Consider the following 18235-nt stretch of genomic DNA (forward strand, 5'->3'; position numbering starts at 1 on the left):
TCTGTGTCGAAGGCTAAAGGCACTTTCCTTTCGCCCCTTTCGTCCTTCATGTAAAGCAAAAGGTCAGGCGTACAACAAGCAGACCCGCACTTCCAAACCTGGTAAGCCGAAGCCCAAAAGAGCCTGGGCTGCCCGTCAGCCAGCTTCCAAGACCCGATAAGCCTGCCGCATGACGGGGTGGGCCTCCTCCTGGGGGATCCCAGGGTGGGGGGGGCCGGCTTCTAGGGTATACCCAGGAATGGTTGAAGACCACTTCAGAATCCTGGGTACGGGAAGTCGTCACTCGAGGTTACACCATAGCCTTCAAAAACCGACCCCCTCATCGATTTTGCCGGACAGACGTCCCGTTGGACCAGACAAAGGCAAACACTCTATATTCGGTGGTACAGACCCTCCTGGATACAGGAGTCGTAGTACAGGTGCCTCTTGCGCAGAGAGGCCGGGGGTACTATTCTCCGCTGTTTCTAGCCCCGAAACCGAATGGGTCCTCCCGGCCCATTCTCAAGCTCAAGGCATTGAACAGGTTTGTGAAGGTTTCCAAGTTCCGTATGGAAACCCTTTGCTATATAGTTCTGGCCTTGGAACCTGGGGACTACATGGTCTCCCTGGATATACAGGATGGTTACCTGCATATTCCTATAGCAGTGTCACATCAGCAATACCTGAGGCTTGCGATGGCAACCTCCATTACCAGTTTCAGGCGTTACCTTTTGGTTTAACTACGGCTCCGCGAGTCTTCACCAAGGTCATGGCGGTGATGACGGTGGTACTCCGCCATCAAGGGGTCAGGATACTGCCGTATCTGGATGACTTGTTAATCCTGGCAAATTCCCCAGAACTTCTCCTACGTCATCTGGATATGACGGTCCGGTTTCTACAAGCCCACGGGTGGCTCATCAACTGGAAGAAATCCTCCCTGGTCCCTGCTCAGAGCATGGTGCACCTGGGAGCACTATTGGACACTCACAACCAGAGGTTGTTCTTGTCTCAGGAGAAAGTCCTGAAACTTCAGGACAGGATTCGTTGCTTCCTTTCTCGTCCGCAAGTGTCGATACATTCGGCAATGCAGGTGCTGGGCCTCATGGTCTCAGCATTCGACATGGTGGAGTATGCTCAATTCCATTCTCGCCCCCTCCAGAGGCTAATTCTAGCCAAGTGGGACGGCCTGCCTCACCGGATAAGGTCTCACATGATCTCATTGACTCCGGAGGTCCATCTGTCGCTGCACTGGTGGCTCCAGGACTAACAATTGTGCAGGGGCCGTCCCTTCTGGATATCCGACTGGGTCCTGTTGACGACAGATGCCAGTCTCAGAGGTTGGGGAGCGGTGCTGGAGCAACACTCCCTTCAGGGTCGGTGGACCAAGGAGGAGTCCCTCCTCTCAATCAACATTCTAGAGTTGCGGGCGGTCTTCAATGCATTGCACCTGGCCCAGCATTTAATTCAGAACCGCCCTGTTCAAGTGCAGTCGGACAACGCCACCACAATGGCTTACATAAATCATCAAGGCGGCACTCGAAGCCGTTTGGCAATGAAGGAAGTCTCACGGATTCTACATTGGGCAGAACGCCATCTACCAGCCATATCGGCAATATTCATTCCGGGAGTCCTGAATTGGGAAGCGGACTTTCTCAGTCATCAGGACATACATGCCGGCGAGTGGGGCCTCCATCCAGAAGTGTTTCAACTCCTAGTGGAAAAGTGGGGCCTTCCAGACGTAGATCTGATGGCGTCTCGACACAATCACAAGGTAACTGAGCTCCTCTGCAGGGAGGCGGGGTTATAGAGGAGGTGGCGCTGTGCATTCTGGGAACAGTCAAAGCTTTTCAGCCTGTTGGTGCCTCGGATCAAGATACTACTCTACACCCCTATGTCTATTCCTTGTGGAGCCCAGTGTACCTCGCAGAAAGAGTTTTAACAAAGGTAAGTTCTTACCATAAAATTAGTTTTTTTGAATTTTAAGCATGTTTAAAAACCATTTGACCCAACCAGGAGATGGGAATGAAATGATCGGTTAGGTGAGGGTACACACTTGTCCAAGGTCGGAACGCCTAGTCGGTCTGGGATAGGATCTCCTGAGGATTGGACAAGTCTGTACCCAGCTTTAGACAATTAGGTCCTCATGCAACCTGCTGCTTATAAATTAGAGTCCAAAATCAGTGGCCCTTAGAAGATAGAACAAAAGATACTTGAAAAATGTGCAAACTCTGGTTACTTATGTGTGTAAACTTTTATACAGTTAACTTTTAAAGCAATCTCATGCAATGCCTTTCAATTGGCTAACAGGAAGTCTGCTTTGCACAGGAAGTCTTCCCCACGGTTTTAGTTTCCAAAAATTACCAGGCCTCAAATAATTTTAGCTTCAGTTTTCCATAAGGCTACTTGTGTGTCCTTGTAACTGGTCTAGATGCATCATCGCTTGGAGATTGATAAAATGGAGAAAGAAAAAGTGCCAGCTAATCAGGTCCTAACTGCCATGTTACAGGCTGTGTTTGAACAATGGCAGTTAGGAGCTGATTGGCTGGTACTTTTTCTTTCTCCATTTTTTCTCTTACGTCCTAGAGGATTCTAGGGTCCACATTAGTACCATGGGGTATAGACGGTTTAGAAAATGTAAGAAAAAAAGATGGCTGCACAATGTGTTAGAGCAAATTAATGCTAATTAGGAGCTGACGTGTGGAAATTTAAACTGTTTTATTGTATTGATAACATTAAATTTAACACATAAAAACAATAAAGGTAATATAATAAAACCAAGATTAGAAGCAAGACACCTTGAACTTATAAATATATATACTGGAAATAGTACCCTCCGATTTTGGTGAGGAAACATCCAATTAAATATCCATATGGAAATCCACAATCAGGTAAGCAGCTGATCCACAAGTGTCTATTATTGGTTGCCGTAGTGAGGATCTAAGTGCGGCAATACAAGAAACTGCTGTATGAATGAATATGTACCTCTCCGTGGGCTGGTCCCGACCGAGCGTCCTCGGTCGTATGTTCCTGCAGTGCCCAGTGCTTGATAATACGGCAGAGGAGAGGACGTGCTTATCCCTGAGTTGGTGGATACAGTTTATCAGCGGCGTGCTGGCAAGGGTCACCGGCGGCAGTTGGAAAAGCCGGGACGGGAGCCGAGGTATCTCTGTGGCTCAACCTGATGGTAGAAGTCACCTTTGATAAAGTCACATGGTCTGTGACGAAACGCGTTAGTACCCCGCCTATTTGCACACCTTGACTTCATCCACCATACAGGTAGCAAGCTGCTGTCCGAGCCCGTGACATTTCGGCTCCCGCCCCGGCTTCTCCTTCCACCGCCGGTAATTTCTATCTGTACGCTGAGCCTGTCACACTCTGACTCCCGTCCCGGCTATTCCACCTGCCGCCGGTGACTTCTACCATCTACCATAGTGCAGAGCGGTGAGGGGCGCCCTGGGCCAGCGCTTACACCCTACACTGGTCACAAAGCCTGTCGGGGTCCCAGGATCTCAGCCAGCATCAATCCTCCGGCCAGTATAATCAGACGAAGTGCGGGAAGGCAGCATCATTTTGGGGGCGGAGCTTCACCTCAGAGCGGACCCAGCAGCGTTCAGCGCCATTTTCCTGCCTGCACAGCGCTGATCAGGAGAAAGAAGGTCCCTCCACAGCAACTCCAGCTATCTCTCACGATACCAGGGGTTTGTAGAAGGGGGGGTAGACTGCAATATGACTGTGTATCCTATTAAGGTGCACAGTCACCGCTGACAAGGGGTCTCCCTTTGGTTAAAAGCGCTGTGTGTGGGTTGGCTCCAATCTCTGTGTCTCTCTTGCCATTCTTGGGGGTGAAACTCTGTCTGCCCTCCCCTGTGTGTGTGTGGAGTGTTTTGTGGTCTCCTTTAGCTATGTCCAGGAACACTGTGTCATATGCTGCGGAGGATATGTCCTCCCAGGATGATCCCATTCCATGTAATCAGGATAGCACTGGTTTAACACAGATTCCAGCAAGGGAACCTGAGTGGTTTTTCCTCTATCAAATGTTGGATTTCTCAGATTTCAGATAGGGTTGCAAGTAATGAATCCGCAACCCAGGTATTACAGAACTCTATGGCAGTATGGCCCGATTCTGGTACCTCAGGACACTCCGCTATATACCCCCACAAACGTGCGCTTGTTCATGTCATGCAAGATGACACGGATACCGATTCTGATACCACAGACGGTACTGGGGTTGTGTTGCGGGGGTCTGCCTCTCTTGCAAAGGGGGTGCAATTGATGATAGAGGCTATCAAGGATGTATTGAATATTAATGATACCACACCTGAACAGGTTGAGTAGGCTTTTTTCACTGAAAATAAGAAATCCTCGCTAACCTTTCCTGCGTCAAAGGAATTCAATGCTATATTTGAGAAAGCATTGGAAAACCCTGAGAAAAAATTCCAGACCCCTAAAAGGGTCCAGGTGGCGTTTCCTTTCCCTGAGGAGGATAGAAAAAAATTGGAAAGCCCGCCAACTGTTGACGCATCTGTGTCCAGACTCTTAAAAAAGGTGGTTTTACCTGTTCCGGGATCTACCGCCTTAAAGGAGACGGCTGATAGAAAAAATGATAATACACTTAAATCAATGTACACAGCTTCGGGGGCCATATTACGTCCCACTATTGCTAGTGCATGGATTGCAAAAGCTATAGTATAATGGTCAGGCACCTTACTTGTGGATTTGGATACAATGGATAAGGTGATGAATTGTTTTTGCGTAACATTCACGATTCAGCAGGTTTTATGGTAGAATCCATGAAAGACCTGGGTCTCTTCCATGTCTGTTCCAGCTCGTCTGGGACTGTGGCTGCGCCAGTGGTCGGCCGATGCGGAATCCAGGAAAAGTGTGGAGTCCCTACCCTACACAGGTCAGGCTCTCTTTGGGGAAGCTTTGGATGCGTGGATATCCACGGCTATGGCGGGTAAGTCTCCGTTCCTTCCCTTAGCTGCACCTGCTCTGAAGAAATCCTTCTCTTCATCAGCATCACAGTCCTTTTTCGGTCTAACAAGCCTAGAAAGGCCAAGCCGTCCAATACCTTCTTTAGGGGAGGTCGAGCTAAATCCAAGAAACCTGCTGCGGCAGGTTCCCAGGAAACTAAGCCTGCTTCCAGTACGCTGAAGTCCTCCGAATGATGGTGGACCGCACGGCCTGGAGGTGGGGCCAATGGGAGCGAGGCTTAGACAGTTCAGTCACGTCTGGGTATCGTCCGGCCAGGATCCCTGGGTGATAGATATTGTGTCCCAGGGATACAGGTTGGAATTTCAAAATCTCCCTCCTCACTGATTTTTCAAATCAGGCTTGCCAGTTGCCAGCTTGCAGCGGTCCAGAAGTTGGTGGAGGCACAGGTCATTGTGCCAGTACCTCCTCATTTGCAAGCCACGGGTTACTATTCGAACCTTTTCGTGGTACCGAAACCGGATGGTTCGGTCAGGCCCATTCTGAACCTAAAATCACTGAACCCTTTAATGAAGGAGTTCAAAATGGAGTCTCTCAGGGCAGTGATATCGGGTCTGGGAGAGGGGGAATTCCTAGTATCCCTGGATATCAAGGATGCGTACCTCCACATTCCGATTTGGCTACCGCATCAGGCTTATCTCTGTTTTGCATTACTGGACTGTCATTTCCAGTTCCAGGCCCTGCCATTCGGCCTCTCTACAGCACCAAGGGTGTTCACCAAGGTGATGGTGGAGATGATGGTTCTACTCCGAAAACAGTGGGTAACCATCATTCCGTATCTGGACGATCTACTGATAAAGGCATCGTCCAAGGAGGAGCTGTTGCAGTCCATTGTACTCACAACCCGCCTAGTCAGAGTCCACGGTTGGATTTTGAACCTTCCAAAATCTCATTTGGAACCAACCAGGAGGTTGTCTTTTCTGGGGATGAGCCTTGACACGGAAGTGCAGAGGGTGTTTCTTCCACAGGAAAAGGCATTGGTGATACAAACAATGGTCCGGGATGTGCTGAAGCCAGCCCGGGTGTCGGTTCATCAATGCATTCGCCTTTTGGGAAAGATTGTGGCCTCTTACGAGGCTCTCCAGTACGGGAGGTTCCATGCTCGGGCCTTCCAACTGGATCTCCTGGACAAGTGGTCAGGATCTCATCTACACATGCACCAGAAAATTTGGCTGTCGCCAAGGGCCAGGATTTTACTCCTCTGGTAGCTCCAATTGCCTCACCTTCTGGAGGGCCGCAGGTTCGGGATTCAGGACTGGGTACTTCTAACCACTGATGTTAGCCTCCAGGGTGGGGCGCAGTCACTCAAGGGGAAACCTTCCAAGGAAGGTGGTCAAGTCTGGAAACTGGCCTGCCGATCAACATCCTGGAACTGAGAGCCGTCTACAACGGTCTTCTTCAGGCGGCCCGTCTTCTAAGAAATTGGGCCATTCAAGTACAGTCAGACAATGTAACGACAGTGGCTTACATAAACTGACAGGGTGGAACGAAGAGCAGAGCTGCGATGTCAGAGGTGACAAGAATCATCCTCTGGGCAGAAAAACACGCGTTGGCGCTCTCTGCAATCTTCATTCTGGGTGTGGACAACTGGGAAGCAGACTTCCTCAGCAGACACGATCTCCATCCGTGGGAGTGGGGTCTCCATCCGGAGGTGTTCAAGAAAATAACAGTCCTTTGGGGGTTACCCCAAATAAACATGATGGCCTCTCGTCTCAACAAGAAGCTTCAACGTTATTGTTCCAGGTCGAGGGACCCACAAGCAGTGGCAGTGGACGCCCTGGTGTCTCCGTGGGTGTTCCAGTAGGTGTAAATGTTTCCACCACTCCCACTCATTCCAAGAGTTCTAAAGCTCGTAAGGAGAACAAGTGTTCAAGCAATCCTCATTGCTCCAGACTGGCCAAGGCGGGCTTGGTACGCAGACCTTCTGAATCTCTTGCAGGTAGAGCCAAAGCCTCTTCGGGAGGACCTGCTGCAGCAGGGGTCATTCGCCTATCAAGACTTACCGCGGCTACGTTTGACGGCATGGAGGTTGAACGCCTGATACTAGCTCGGAAGGGCATTCCGAAGAAGGTCATTCCTACCCTGATACAGGTTAGGAAAGGGGTAACGTCTAAACATTACCATCGTATTTGGAAGAAATATGTCTCTTGGTGTGAGTCCAAGAAGTTACCTGCAGTGGAGTTTCAACTGGGACGTTTTCTCCTCTTCCTGCAAGCAGGTGTGGATATGGGCCTGAGGTTGGGATCTGTGAAGGTCCAGATTTCGGCCCTGTCCATTTTCTTCCAGAAACAATTGGCTGCCCTCCCTGAGGTTCAGACCTTTTTGAAGGGAGTTCTGCACATTCAACCTCCCTTTGTACCACCTACGGCGCCTTGGGACCTTAACGTGGTGTTACAGTTCCTCCAGTCGGACTGGTTTGAGCCTCTACAGGAGGTTGAGGTCAAATTTCTTACATGGAAGGCTGTCACGTTGTTGGCCTTAGCTTCTGCTAGACGTGTGTCAGAATTGGGGGCTTTGTCTTGTATAAGCCCTTACTTGATCTTCCACGAACATAGAGCTGAGCTCCGGACATGTCAGCAGTTTCTTCCAAAGGTTGTGTCGGCATTTCAAATCAACCAACCTATTGTGGTGCCAGTGGCTACTGACTCCTCAATTTTGTCAAAGTCCTTGGATGTTGTGAGGGCTATGAAAATCTATGTGAAGATGACTGTTCGTCACAGGAAATCGGACTCTTTGTTTGTCCTGTATGATCCCAAGAAAATTGGGTGTCCTGCTTCAAAGCAGACTATATCTCGCTGGATTAGGTTCACTATCCAGCATGCTTATTCTACGGCAGGATTGCTGTGTCCAAAATCTGTTCAGGCCCACTCTACATGTAAGGTGGGGTCTTCCTGGGCGGCTGCCCGGGGTGTCTCGGCGTTACAACTTTGCCGAGCGGCAACTTGGTCTGGGTCGAACACGTTTGCTAAGTTCTACAAGTTCAATATTTTGGCCTCTGATGATCTGAAGTTCAGTCAATCAGTTCTGCAGGAGCCTCCGCGCTCTCCCTCCCGTTCTGGGAGCTTTGGTACATACCCATGGTACTAATGTGGACCCCAGCATCATCTAGGACGTAAGAGAAAATAGGATTTTGGTTACCTACCGGTAAATCCTTTTCTCGTAGTCCGTAGAGGATGCTGGGCGCCCACCCAGCGCTTTGTTTTCCTGCAACCGTTATCTGGTTCAGTACAACTTTGTTTAGTTATGTACTGCATTTTTACTTGGTAAGTAATGTTTCAGCAGTGGCAGAGTTTTTCAAGCTCGTTAGCTTGATCTGCTTGTATGTGTGAGCTGGTATGAATTTCGCCACTATCTGTGTTAAATTCTTCTCTCGAAGATGTCCATCTCCTCGGGCACAGTTTCTGGTCTGTTAGGAAGGGCATAGAGGGAGGAGCCAGCCCACACTCTCAAACTCTTAAAGTGCCAATGGCTCCTGGTGGACCCGTCTATACCACATGGTACTAATGTGGACCCCAGCATCCTCTACGGACTGATAGGGAAGTATATATATACTTAGGGGTAAATGTAATAAGCGGCGGCATGCAAGTCCTGCCGCTTCTCAACAGTTAAAATGTCAACAGGCAACATGTTGACGTTCTCAGAATGCCGACTTTAGGATTAAGATGCGTGGAAGGGGGTTAGGGATATGCACTAGAGAAAGGTGTTAGGGATAGTGGAGAAATACTCGCCCACATGCCAAGGATTGAAGGTCTGACCCAGAAGTCACAGCCACATGACCGCCAGGAATCAGCTGACGCCGCTGGAGCAGCCTTAAGTAAGTCACCACTGTCTACATGATGAATGTCAACATTATGACTGTCGACATATACCCAAACCTATGCAAAGCATAGTGTGTTTTAACCCTTAGTGAAATGTATGAATGTATTAAAGACAGTAGTGGGTATTCTTTATTTGACCTACTTCTTAGATACTTGAAAGAAATGTTTAACAATGATGTACCTGAAATATATGTTTTCCTTTTTTAGGTTTGGATCAGAGGCAAAGGTTGTTCATTTTATTGGTACACCTAAACCTTGGAACTGTAAATATAACCCACAAACCAGGACAATTGTAGAAGAGGAATCATTAAGTGGCCATCAACATCTTTCATTTATCAATCTCTGGTGGAAAATTTACATTTCAGACATTCTACCTTTATTAACAGAGCAGGAGGAGCCTGGCGGTACAGATGAAAGGGTAAGTCTGTTTATACATCAATGATTGGGGATGCTTTCAAACATTAAAGCAGTGGTTCCCAAACTTTCTTGAGTCACAGTGCCCTAGAGTATCAGCATTTTGTTCATGGCACCCCTAACCCAAAAGTTTCTTATTGAGAAATTCAGCAATAAGTATTAAATTAGGTAAATTGTGCTTACCTGTCATCCTTAGATTCAACTGTGTGGTGGACAAGGTTGTGCTACTGTTTGTCCCATATATTTCACGATTGGCAGCCACCAGCACTGATTTTGCCTGTCACATAAACATAAATAGAGCAGACAGCAGTCATACTCCTGACTTGAACAAATTACATCTCACATTGCAGTCAGACACTGTACACATGAGACAATAACATTGCTGTTTGGTTTATAAGTAGGTATAACTGTTTGTTTAAAATTATTGCAGCTAAACGCATCTATGCAGCCACACATTTAATCTCCTGCAGCCACACACCACATAGATATGGTCAGCTGAAATAGTTTATACTGACAATTACAAATAGTTTATCATATAGTTGGAATTAGCAAGTTTCCTCTACAGCTCCGTGTTGGAGCTGTAGAGGAAATAAACTGTGTGATGCGTTTACACATGCACACACGTTGGGGCAGCAACTACATGCTCCCAGGTGCGCAATCACACAGTTCTTTTCCTATGGATCGCTGGTGCGACTATGTGCAAGTACCCATAGGCAGGCACGCTAGTCACAGCAATCCAGTTGCACCCGCCAGTCAATGTAGACTTATCTGTACATCTTACAGTTGGAGGTGATCTCATGGTATAGACTCCCCATCTGTTTAGTAGTATACAGTATATCCACTGTTCCACCTGTAATAAATTTACTGAAATAGTTGCAAATTAAATTCAATTTGTTTTCATGGAACATATTGATCATAGATGTGTTTTGAAAGTTGACCCCTGTTTTAAAGGATAACTTCACCCAAAAATAACTAATAGCTAATCAAAATAATTATTGTGATTGGTAAAAATTTTATGGAATAACTCCACTTAAAATTGGGCTTCTGCCTGCGATAGCCAGTTGAAAACCCCAGAATGAACTGTAGCTGAAAAACTGACAACTACATATTGAATAACTTTCTGTACTTCCTTGGCATGTATTCAATCAATGGAGTGCAGACAGAAATCTTGTTCTAAATACCAAGAATTATTACAGTTCTAGTAACCAACATACTGGGGGGGAATTTAAATGTTATCGCCCCAATTGATGTCCCCTATCGTGCCCATTATTGTCTGGTTTAGCCTCGGAAAGTGGCTTAGTCCGACTAAACTAGTTCGACGCCATCTAGTGGCTGCTAGTGGGAATACTATTTGAATTACGCCCATTGATTTTAAATAGGCAAAGTCATTTACTGAATTTGACAGGACTTCCAATCCAGAAGCAGCCACGTCTGAATGACATATCCTACTTGAACATGGCACCTGTGTAGATTCAGCAAAATAGTCCTGGAATAACTGCAAATAAAATATATTGGGGCAGGTGTATTAAGCCTGGAGAAGTGATAAGTGGAAGGTGATAATGCACCAGCCAATCGGCTCCTAACTGTAATTTTTCAAACCCGTAATGATTGGCTGGTGCGTAATCACCCTCCACTTATCACTGCTTTATCATTTTTCCAGGCTTCATACATCTGCCCCAGTATCTGTTAAATGAAATATCCACCCATACTAAATATATAATTGTAAACCTTCTCCATCCATTAGTAGAATAACATCTCCTGCCAACTGAAAGACACTCGTCCACCCAACACCCTGTACCCGGGTGGATTTTGAATTTCAGTGCTGCTAATGCCTTACTTTTGTGTGTGTGCATTGTAACCACTGACTGACCCCAGTCATCCAATCAGTGCCTTACACACAAGGTCAGGCATCGTTAACACTGAAATACAAAATTCCTCTTCCAACAGGAGAATTATCTATTACAGAGAAATAGGGATGGTAAGAATCTCTAAATGTTGGTGGGTCTGTGCCTTCGGTATGTGCTCTCAACTGTGAATCATGTATGAGCAGAAAGGCATATCTCAAATGATGCCTGTTATTGTTATCTATTAATACATGCCTATTATTGCTAAGTTAGACAAATGTGAACAAATGTAATTGTTTCATACACTGGGTCTGATTCTTTTGTCAGCAGCATCAATTTGGAAGGATTGAACTCCAGATAAAAAATGAGAATCCCACCTCAGACTGCTCCCAGGAAGCTCATGTAGAAAGTCCTGATAACACTGTAAGTTCACATGACTCTCACGTGTATCTGGTTTACAGCAGGAATCATATGGCGCAGCACTGTAGATCAGGACAGGACCAATCAGCATCTTACTGTGTGTGCCCTCTATAAAGGGGATGCGTTTAATTTGTCGTCTGTTGGGGTCCTGTCGATCAGGATACCAACGCCAGGATCCCGACAGTGCCGCCAGCCGGATTCCCGGCACACCAGGGCTATTCCCACTCATGGCCCCGCTGCCAGTATTCTGACGGGTGGGAAGCCGCTGTCGGGATATTGACAGCCGGCATCCCGTCCGCCAGTAAACCATACTGAATCCCCATCAAGAGCTAATGTTGCTGTAAGCTATTATTATTTCTCTATCGTCCTAGTGGATGCTGGGGTTCCTGAAAGGACCATGGGGAATAGCGGCTCCGCAGGAGACAGGGCACAAAAAGTAAAGCTTTAGGATCAGGTGGTGTGCACTGGCTCCTCCCCCTATGACCCTCCTCCAAGCCTCAGTTAGATTTTTGTGCCCGGCCGAGAAGGGTGCAATCTAGGTGGCTCTCCTAAAGAGCTGCTTAGAAAAGTTTAGCTTAGGTTTTTTATTTTACAGTGAGTCCTGCTGGCAACAGGATCACTGCAACGAGGGACTTAGGGGAGAAGAAGTGAACTCACCTGCGTGCAGGATGGATTGGCTTCTTGGCTACTGGACATTAGCTCCAGAGGGACGATCACAGGTACAGCCTGGATGGTCACCGGAGCCTCGCCGCCGGCCCCCTTGCAGATGCTGAAACGAGAAGAGGTCCAGAATCGGCGGCAGAAGACTCCTCAGTCTTCTTAAGGTAGCGCACAGCACTGCAGCTGTGCGCCATTTTCCTCTCAGCACACTTCACACGGCAGTCACTGAGGGTGCAGGGCGCTGGGAGGGGGGCGCCCTGGGAGGCAAATGAAAACCTTTTTTGGCTAAAAATACCTCACATATAGCCTCCGGGGGCTATATGGAGATATTTAACCCCTGCCAGAATCCGTTAAGAGCGGGAGACGAGGCCGCCGAAAAAGGGGCGGGGCCTATCTCCTCAGCACACAGCGCCATTTTCCCTCACAGAAAGGCTGGAGGGAAGGCTCCCAGGCTCTCCCCTGCACTGCACTACAGAGACAGGGTTAAAACAGAGAGGGGGGGCACTAATTTGGCGTTAGAAATCTATAAAAAAAGATGCTATAAGGGAAAACACTTATATAAGGTTGTCCCTATATAATTATAGCGTTTTTGGTGTGTGCTGGCAAACTCTCCCTCTGTCTCTCCAAAGGGCTAGTGGGTCCTGTCCTCTATCAGAGCATTCCCTGTGTGTGTGCTGTGTGTCGGTACGTGTGTGTCGACATGTATGAGGACGATGTTGGTGAGGAGGCGGAGCAATTGCCTGTAATGGTGATGTCACTCTCTAGGGAGTCGACACCAGAATGGATGGCTTATTTAGGGAATTACGTGATAATGTCAACACGAGCCAAGGTCGGTTGACGACATGAGACGGCCGACAAACAATTAGTACCGGTCCAGACGTCTCAAAAACACCGTCAGGGGTTTTAAAACGCCCGTTTACTTTAGTCGGTCGACACAGACACAGACAGGGACACTGAATCCAGTGTCGACGGTGAATTAAAAAAAAACGTATTCCTTATTAGGGCCACACGTTAAGGGCAATGAAGGAGGTGTTACATATTTCTGATACTACAAGTACCACAAAAGAGGGTATTATGTGGGATGTGAAAAAACTACCGTAGTTTTTCCTGAATCAGAAAAATTAAATGAAGTGTGTGATGATGCGTGGGTTCCCCCCGATAGAAAATATGGGCGGTATACCCTTTCCCGCCAGAAGTTAGGGCGCGTTGGGAAACACCCCTTAGGGTGGATAAGGCGCTCACACGCTTATCAGAACAAGTGGCGGTACCGTCTATAGATAGGGCCGTCCTCAAGGAGCCAGCTGACAGGAGGCTGGAAAAATATCATAAAAAGTATATACACACATACTGGTGTTATACTGCGACCAGCGATCGCCTCAGCCTGGATGTGCAGAGCTGGGGTGGCTTGGTCGGATTCCCTGACTAAAAATATTGATACCCTTGACAGGGACAGTATTTTATTGACTATAGAGCATTTAAAGGATGTATTTCTATATATGCGAGATGCACAGAGGGATATTTGCACTCTGGCATCAAGAGTAAGTGCGATGTCCATATCTGCCAGAAGATGTTTATGGACACGACAGTGGTCAGGTGATGCAGATTCCAAACGGCACAAAGGTGTATTGCCGTATAAAGGAAGAGGAGTTATTTGGGGTCGGTCCATCGGACCTGGTGGCCACGGCAACTGCTGGAAAATCCACCGTTTTTACCCTAAGTCACATCTCTGCAGAAAAAGACACCGTCTTTTCAGCTTCAGTCCTTTCGTCCCTATAAGAGTCATATCTGCCCAGGGATAGAGGAAAGGGAAGAAGACTGCAGCAGGCAGCCCATTCCCAGGAACAGAAGCGTTCCACCGCTTCTGACAAGCTCTCAGCATGACGCTGAGACCGTATAGGACCCCTGGATCCTACAAGTAGTATTCCAGGGGTACAGTTTGGAATGTCGAGACGTTTCCCCTGCGCAGGCTCCTGAAGGCTGCTTTACCAAGGTCTCCCTCCGACAAGGAGGCAGTATGGGAAAAAATTCACGAGCTGTATTCCCAGCAGGTGATAATTAAAATTACCCCTCCTACAACAAGAAAAGGGGTATTATTCCACACGCCAGAAGGCTAGGTGAGACCTATTCTAAATCTAAAAAAATTTGAACACTTACAAAGGTTCAAATCAAGATGGAGTCACTCAGAGCAGTGATAACGAACCGGGAAGAAGGGGACTATCTGGTGTCCCGAGACATCAGGGATGCTTACCTCCATGTCCCAAATTTGCCCTTATCACTAAGGGTACCTCAGGTTCGTGGTATAAAACTGTCACTATCAGTTTCAGACGCTGCCGTTTGGATTGTCTACGGCACCCCGGGTCTTTACCAAGGTAATGGCCGAAATGATGGTTCTTCTTCGAAGAAAAGGCGTCTTAATTATCCCTTACTTGGACGATCTCCTGATAAGGGCAAAGTCCAGGGAACAGTTGGAGGTCGGAGTAGCACTATCTCGGATACTGTTACAACAGCAGGGGTGGATTCTAAAGATTCCAAAATCGCAGCTGATCCCGACAACAAGTCTCCTGTGCTTAGGGATGATTCTGGACACAGTCCAGAAAAAGGTGTTTCTCCCGTGAGGGAAAGCCAGGGAGTTATCCGAGCTAGTCAGGAACCTCCTAAAATCAGTGCATCATTGCACAAGGGCCATGGTAAAAAAAATGGTGACTTCCTTCGAAGCAATTCCAGTCGGCAGATTTCATGCAAGAACTTTTCAGTGGGATCTGCTGGACAAATGGTCCGGATCGCATCTTCAGATGCATCAGCGGATAACCCTATATCCAAGGACAAGGGTGTCTCTCCGGTGGTGGTTACAGAGTGCTCATCTTCTAGAGGGCCGCAGATTCGGCATTCAGTTTTGGATGTTGGTGACCACGGAGGCCAGCCCGAGAGGCTGGGGAGCAGTCACACAAGGAAAAAATTTCCAGGGAGTGTGATCAAGTCTGGAGATTTTTCTCCACATAAATATAGCTAAGGGTAAATTTATAATGCTCTAAGCTTAGCAAGACCTCTGCTTCAAGGTCAGCCGGTATTGATCCAGTGGGATAGAACATCACGGCAGTCGCCCACGTAAATAGACAGGGCGGCACAAGAAGCAGGAGGGCAGTGGCAAAAACTGCAAGGACTTTTCGCTGGGCGGAAAATCATGTGATAGCACTGTCAGCAGTTTTTCATTCCGGGAATGGAAACTGAGAAGCAGACTTCCTCAGTAGGCACGTCCTCCACCCGGCAGAGTGGGAACTTCATGGGGAAGTTTTCCACATAATTGTAAACCGTTGGGAATTACCAAAGGTGGACATGATGGCGTCCCGTCTGAACAAAAAACGGGACAGGTATTGCGCCAGGTTAAGAGACCCTCAGGCAATAGCTGTGGACTTTTCTGGTAACACCGTGGGTGTACCAGTCGGTGTATGTGTTCCATCCTCTGCTTTTCATACCTAAGGTACTGAGAATTATAAGACGTAGAGGAGTAAGAACTATACTCATGGCTCCGGATTGGCCAAGAAGGACTTGGTACCCGGAACTTCAAGAGATGCTCACAGAGGACTTATGGCCTCTGCCGCTAAGAAGGGACTTGTTTCAGCAAGTACCTTGTCTGTTCCAAGACTTACCGCAGCTGCGTTTGACGGCATGGCGGTGGAACGCCGGATCCTAAGGGAAAAGGCATTCAGGAAGAGGTCATTCCTACCCTGGTCAAAGCCAGAAAGGAGGTGACCGCACAACATTATCACCACATGTGGCGAAAATATGTTGCGTGGTGTGAGGCCAGGAAGGCTCCACGAAGAAATCTCAACTCGGTCGATTCCTGCATTTCTTGCAAACAGGAGTGTCTATGGGCCTCAAATTGGGGTCCATTAAGGTTCAAATTTCGGCCCTGTCGTTTTTTCTTCCAGAAAGAATTGGCTTCAGTTCCTGAAGTCCAGAAGTTTGTCAAGGGAGTATTGCATATACAACCCCATTTTGTGCCTCCAGTGGCACTGTGGGATCTCAACGTAGTTCTGGGATTCCTCAAAACACATTGGTTTAAAACCAGTCAAATCTGTGGATTTGAAGCATCTCACATGAAAAGTGAACATGCTCTTGGACCTGGCCTGGACCAGGCGAGTGTCAAATTGGTGTTTTTTTTCTCAAAAAAGCCCATATCTGTTTGTCCATTCGGACAGGGCAGAGCTGCGGACTCGTCCCCAGTTCTCTCCCTAAGGTGGTGTCAGTGTTTAACCTGAACCAGCTTATTGTGGTGTCTTGCGCCTACTAGGGACTTGGAGGACTCCAAGTTGCTAGATGTGGTCAGGGCCCTGAAAATATAGGTTCCAGGACGGCTGAAGTCAGGAGAACTGACTTGCTGTTATCCTGTATGCACCCAACAAACTGGGTGCTCTTGCTTTTAAGCAGACTTTTGCTAGTTGGATGTGTAATACAATTCAGCTTGCACATTCTGTGGCAGGCCTGCCACAGCCAAAATATGTAAATGCCCATTCCACAAGGAAGGTGGGCTCATCTTGGGCGGCTGCCCGAGGGGTCTCGGCTTTACAACTTTGCCGAGCGGCTATTTAATCAGGGGCAAACACGTTTGTAAAATCCTACAAATTTGATACCCTGGCTAAGGAGGACCTGGAGTTCTCTCATTCGGTGCTGCAGAGTCATCCGCACTCTCCCGCCCGTTTGGGAGCTTTGGTATAATCCCCATGGTCCTTTCAGGAACCCCAGCATCCACTAGGACGATAGAGAAAATAAGAATTTACTTACCGATAATTCTATTTCTCGGAGTCCGTAGTGGATGCTGGGCGCCCATCCCAAGTGCGGATTATCTGCATTACTTGTACATAGTTACAAAAATCGGGTTATTATTGTTGTGAGCCATCTTTTCAGAGGCTCCGCTGTTATCATACTGTTAACTGGGTTCAGATCACAGGTTGTACAGTGTGATTGGTGTGGCTGGTATGAGTCTTACCCGGGATTCATAAATCCTTCCTTATTGTGTACGCTCGTCCGGGCACAGTACCTAACTGAGGCTTGGAGGAGGGTCATAGGGGGAGGAGCCAGTGCACACCACCTGATCCTAAAGCTTTACTTTTTGTGCCCTGTCTCCTGCGGAGCCGCTATTCCCCATGGTCCTTTCAGGAACCCCAGCATCCACTACGGACTCCGAGAAATAGAATTATCGGTAAGTAAATTCTTATTTTATGGATAATTTCTACCTACAGTAAAAATTTTACAAATGAGAAAAAAGGCTCTCACGCTTTAAAAATGTAAAGGTGGTGTCAGACGGGCGCCGCCTGCGCCCAGCATCTGTGTAACACATACATTTTGCTTTCCTTTACCTGCATATTGCAGGCACTATAAATGCCCAGTTCCTTGCACAGGAGAGCAGATACGAATTCTACGCATACCAAAGACACAGTTCCCCAATAACTCCCATGCTATCCTGAGCAAGCACCTATCAGTGTAACCTTTATTTAAAACGTTTGTGGCTTATAAAAATTGCAGGATTCTGAAACACTTGTGGGACGTTTCCCATAAAGTGCCCGCCTGACGCCAGCCTAAAGAGAGGTTTTAGAAAAAGGGTGATGTATCTACCTGCTGTCTTTATAGCTACCCGATAGTAGTTCTAAGCAACGTACACTTGATGACAATCTACAAGGTCAAGACCTCCTATTCCCCAACCAACTCAACCCTCAGCCTGTAACTCAAGACTCCGAACATATGGTATTACCGCTGGCTATTTTTCTTTGTCATGTGCTTCTCCTCCACTATATATATATATATATATATATATATATATATATATATATATATATATATATATATAATCTATAGATAGATCTTTTAAATTTACTTGGTCATGTATCACTTTCTTAATTACATTTGCATAAACATAACAAATTGCATCCGAATAAAAATCACCAATTACATTTGATTAAAAATAACAATTGAAATGCATCTCAGTAATCGGGCTCTGAATTGAATTTTTTTTTTCATGTAATCAAACTATTTGTTTCCATTGTGATATTTCATATACACAATAACACCACAAAATACAAAAATTTTTGTTATTATTGGCATAAGAAGAAC

The 18235-nt window shown here is 47.1% G+C and overlaps 1 protein-coding gene across 5 annotated transcripts in view; it reads left to right on the forward strand.

Moving 5' to 3' along the window:
• Positions 1 to 18235, forward strand: part of LOC135055731 (glycogenin-2-like) — a 59734-nt gene that overhangs the window by 40381 nt on the left and 1118 nt on the right. For 3 of the 5 annotated variants that reach the window (XM_063960125.1, XM_063960126.1, XM_063960124.1), the window contains exons 7-9: positions 8997 to 9207; positions 11375 to 11470; positions 17756 to 17869. In XM_063960125.1, coding sequence (XP_063816195.1) covers positions 8997 to 9207; positions 11375 to 11470; positions 17756 to 17869 — 421 coding nt within the window. The remainder of the gene's footprint in view (positions 1 to 8996; positions 9208 to 11374; positions 11471 to 17755; positions 17870 to 18235) is intronic. The other 2 variants (XM_063960127.1, XM_063960128.1) reach the window with 2 other exon arrangements.

The sequence above is a fragment of the Pseudophryne corroboree genome, chromosome 3 (assembly GCF_028390025.1).
Source record: "Pseudophryne corroboree isolate aPseCor3 chromosome 3, aPseCor3.hap2, whole genome shotgun sequence".
In the NCBI taxonomy this organism is placed as follows: Eukaryota; Metazoa; Chordata; class Amphibia; order Anura; family Myobatrachidae; genus Pseudophryne; species Pseudophryne corroboree.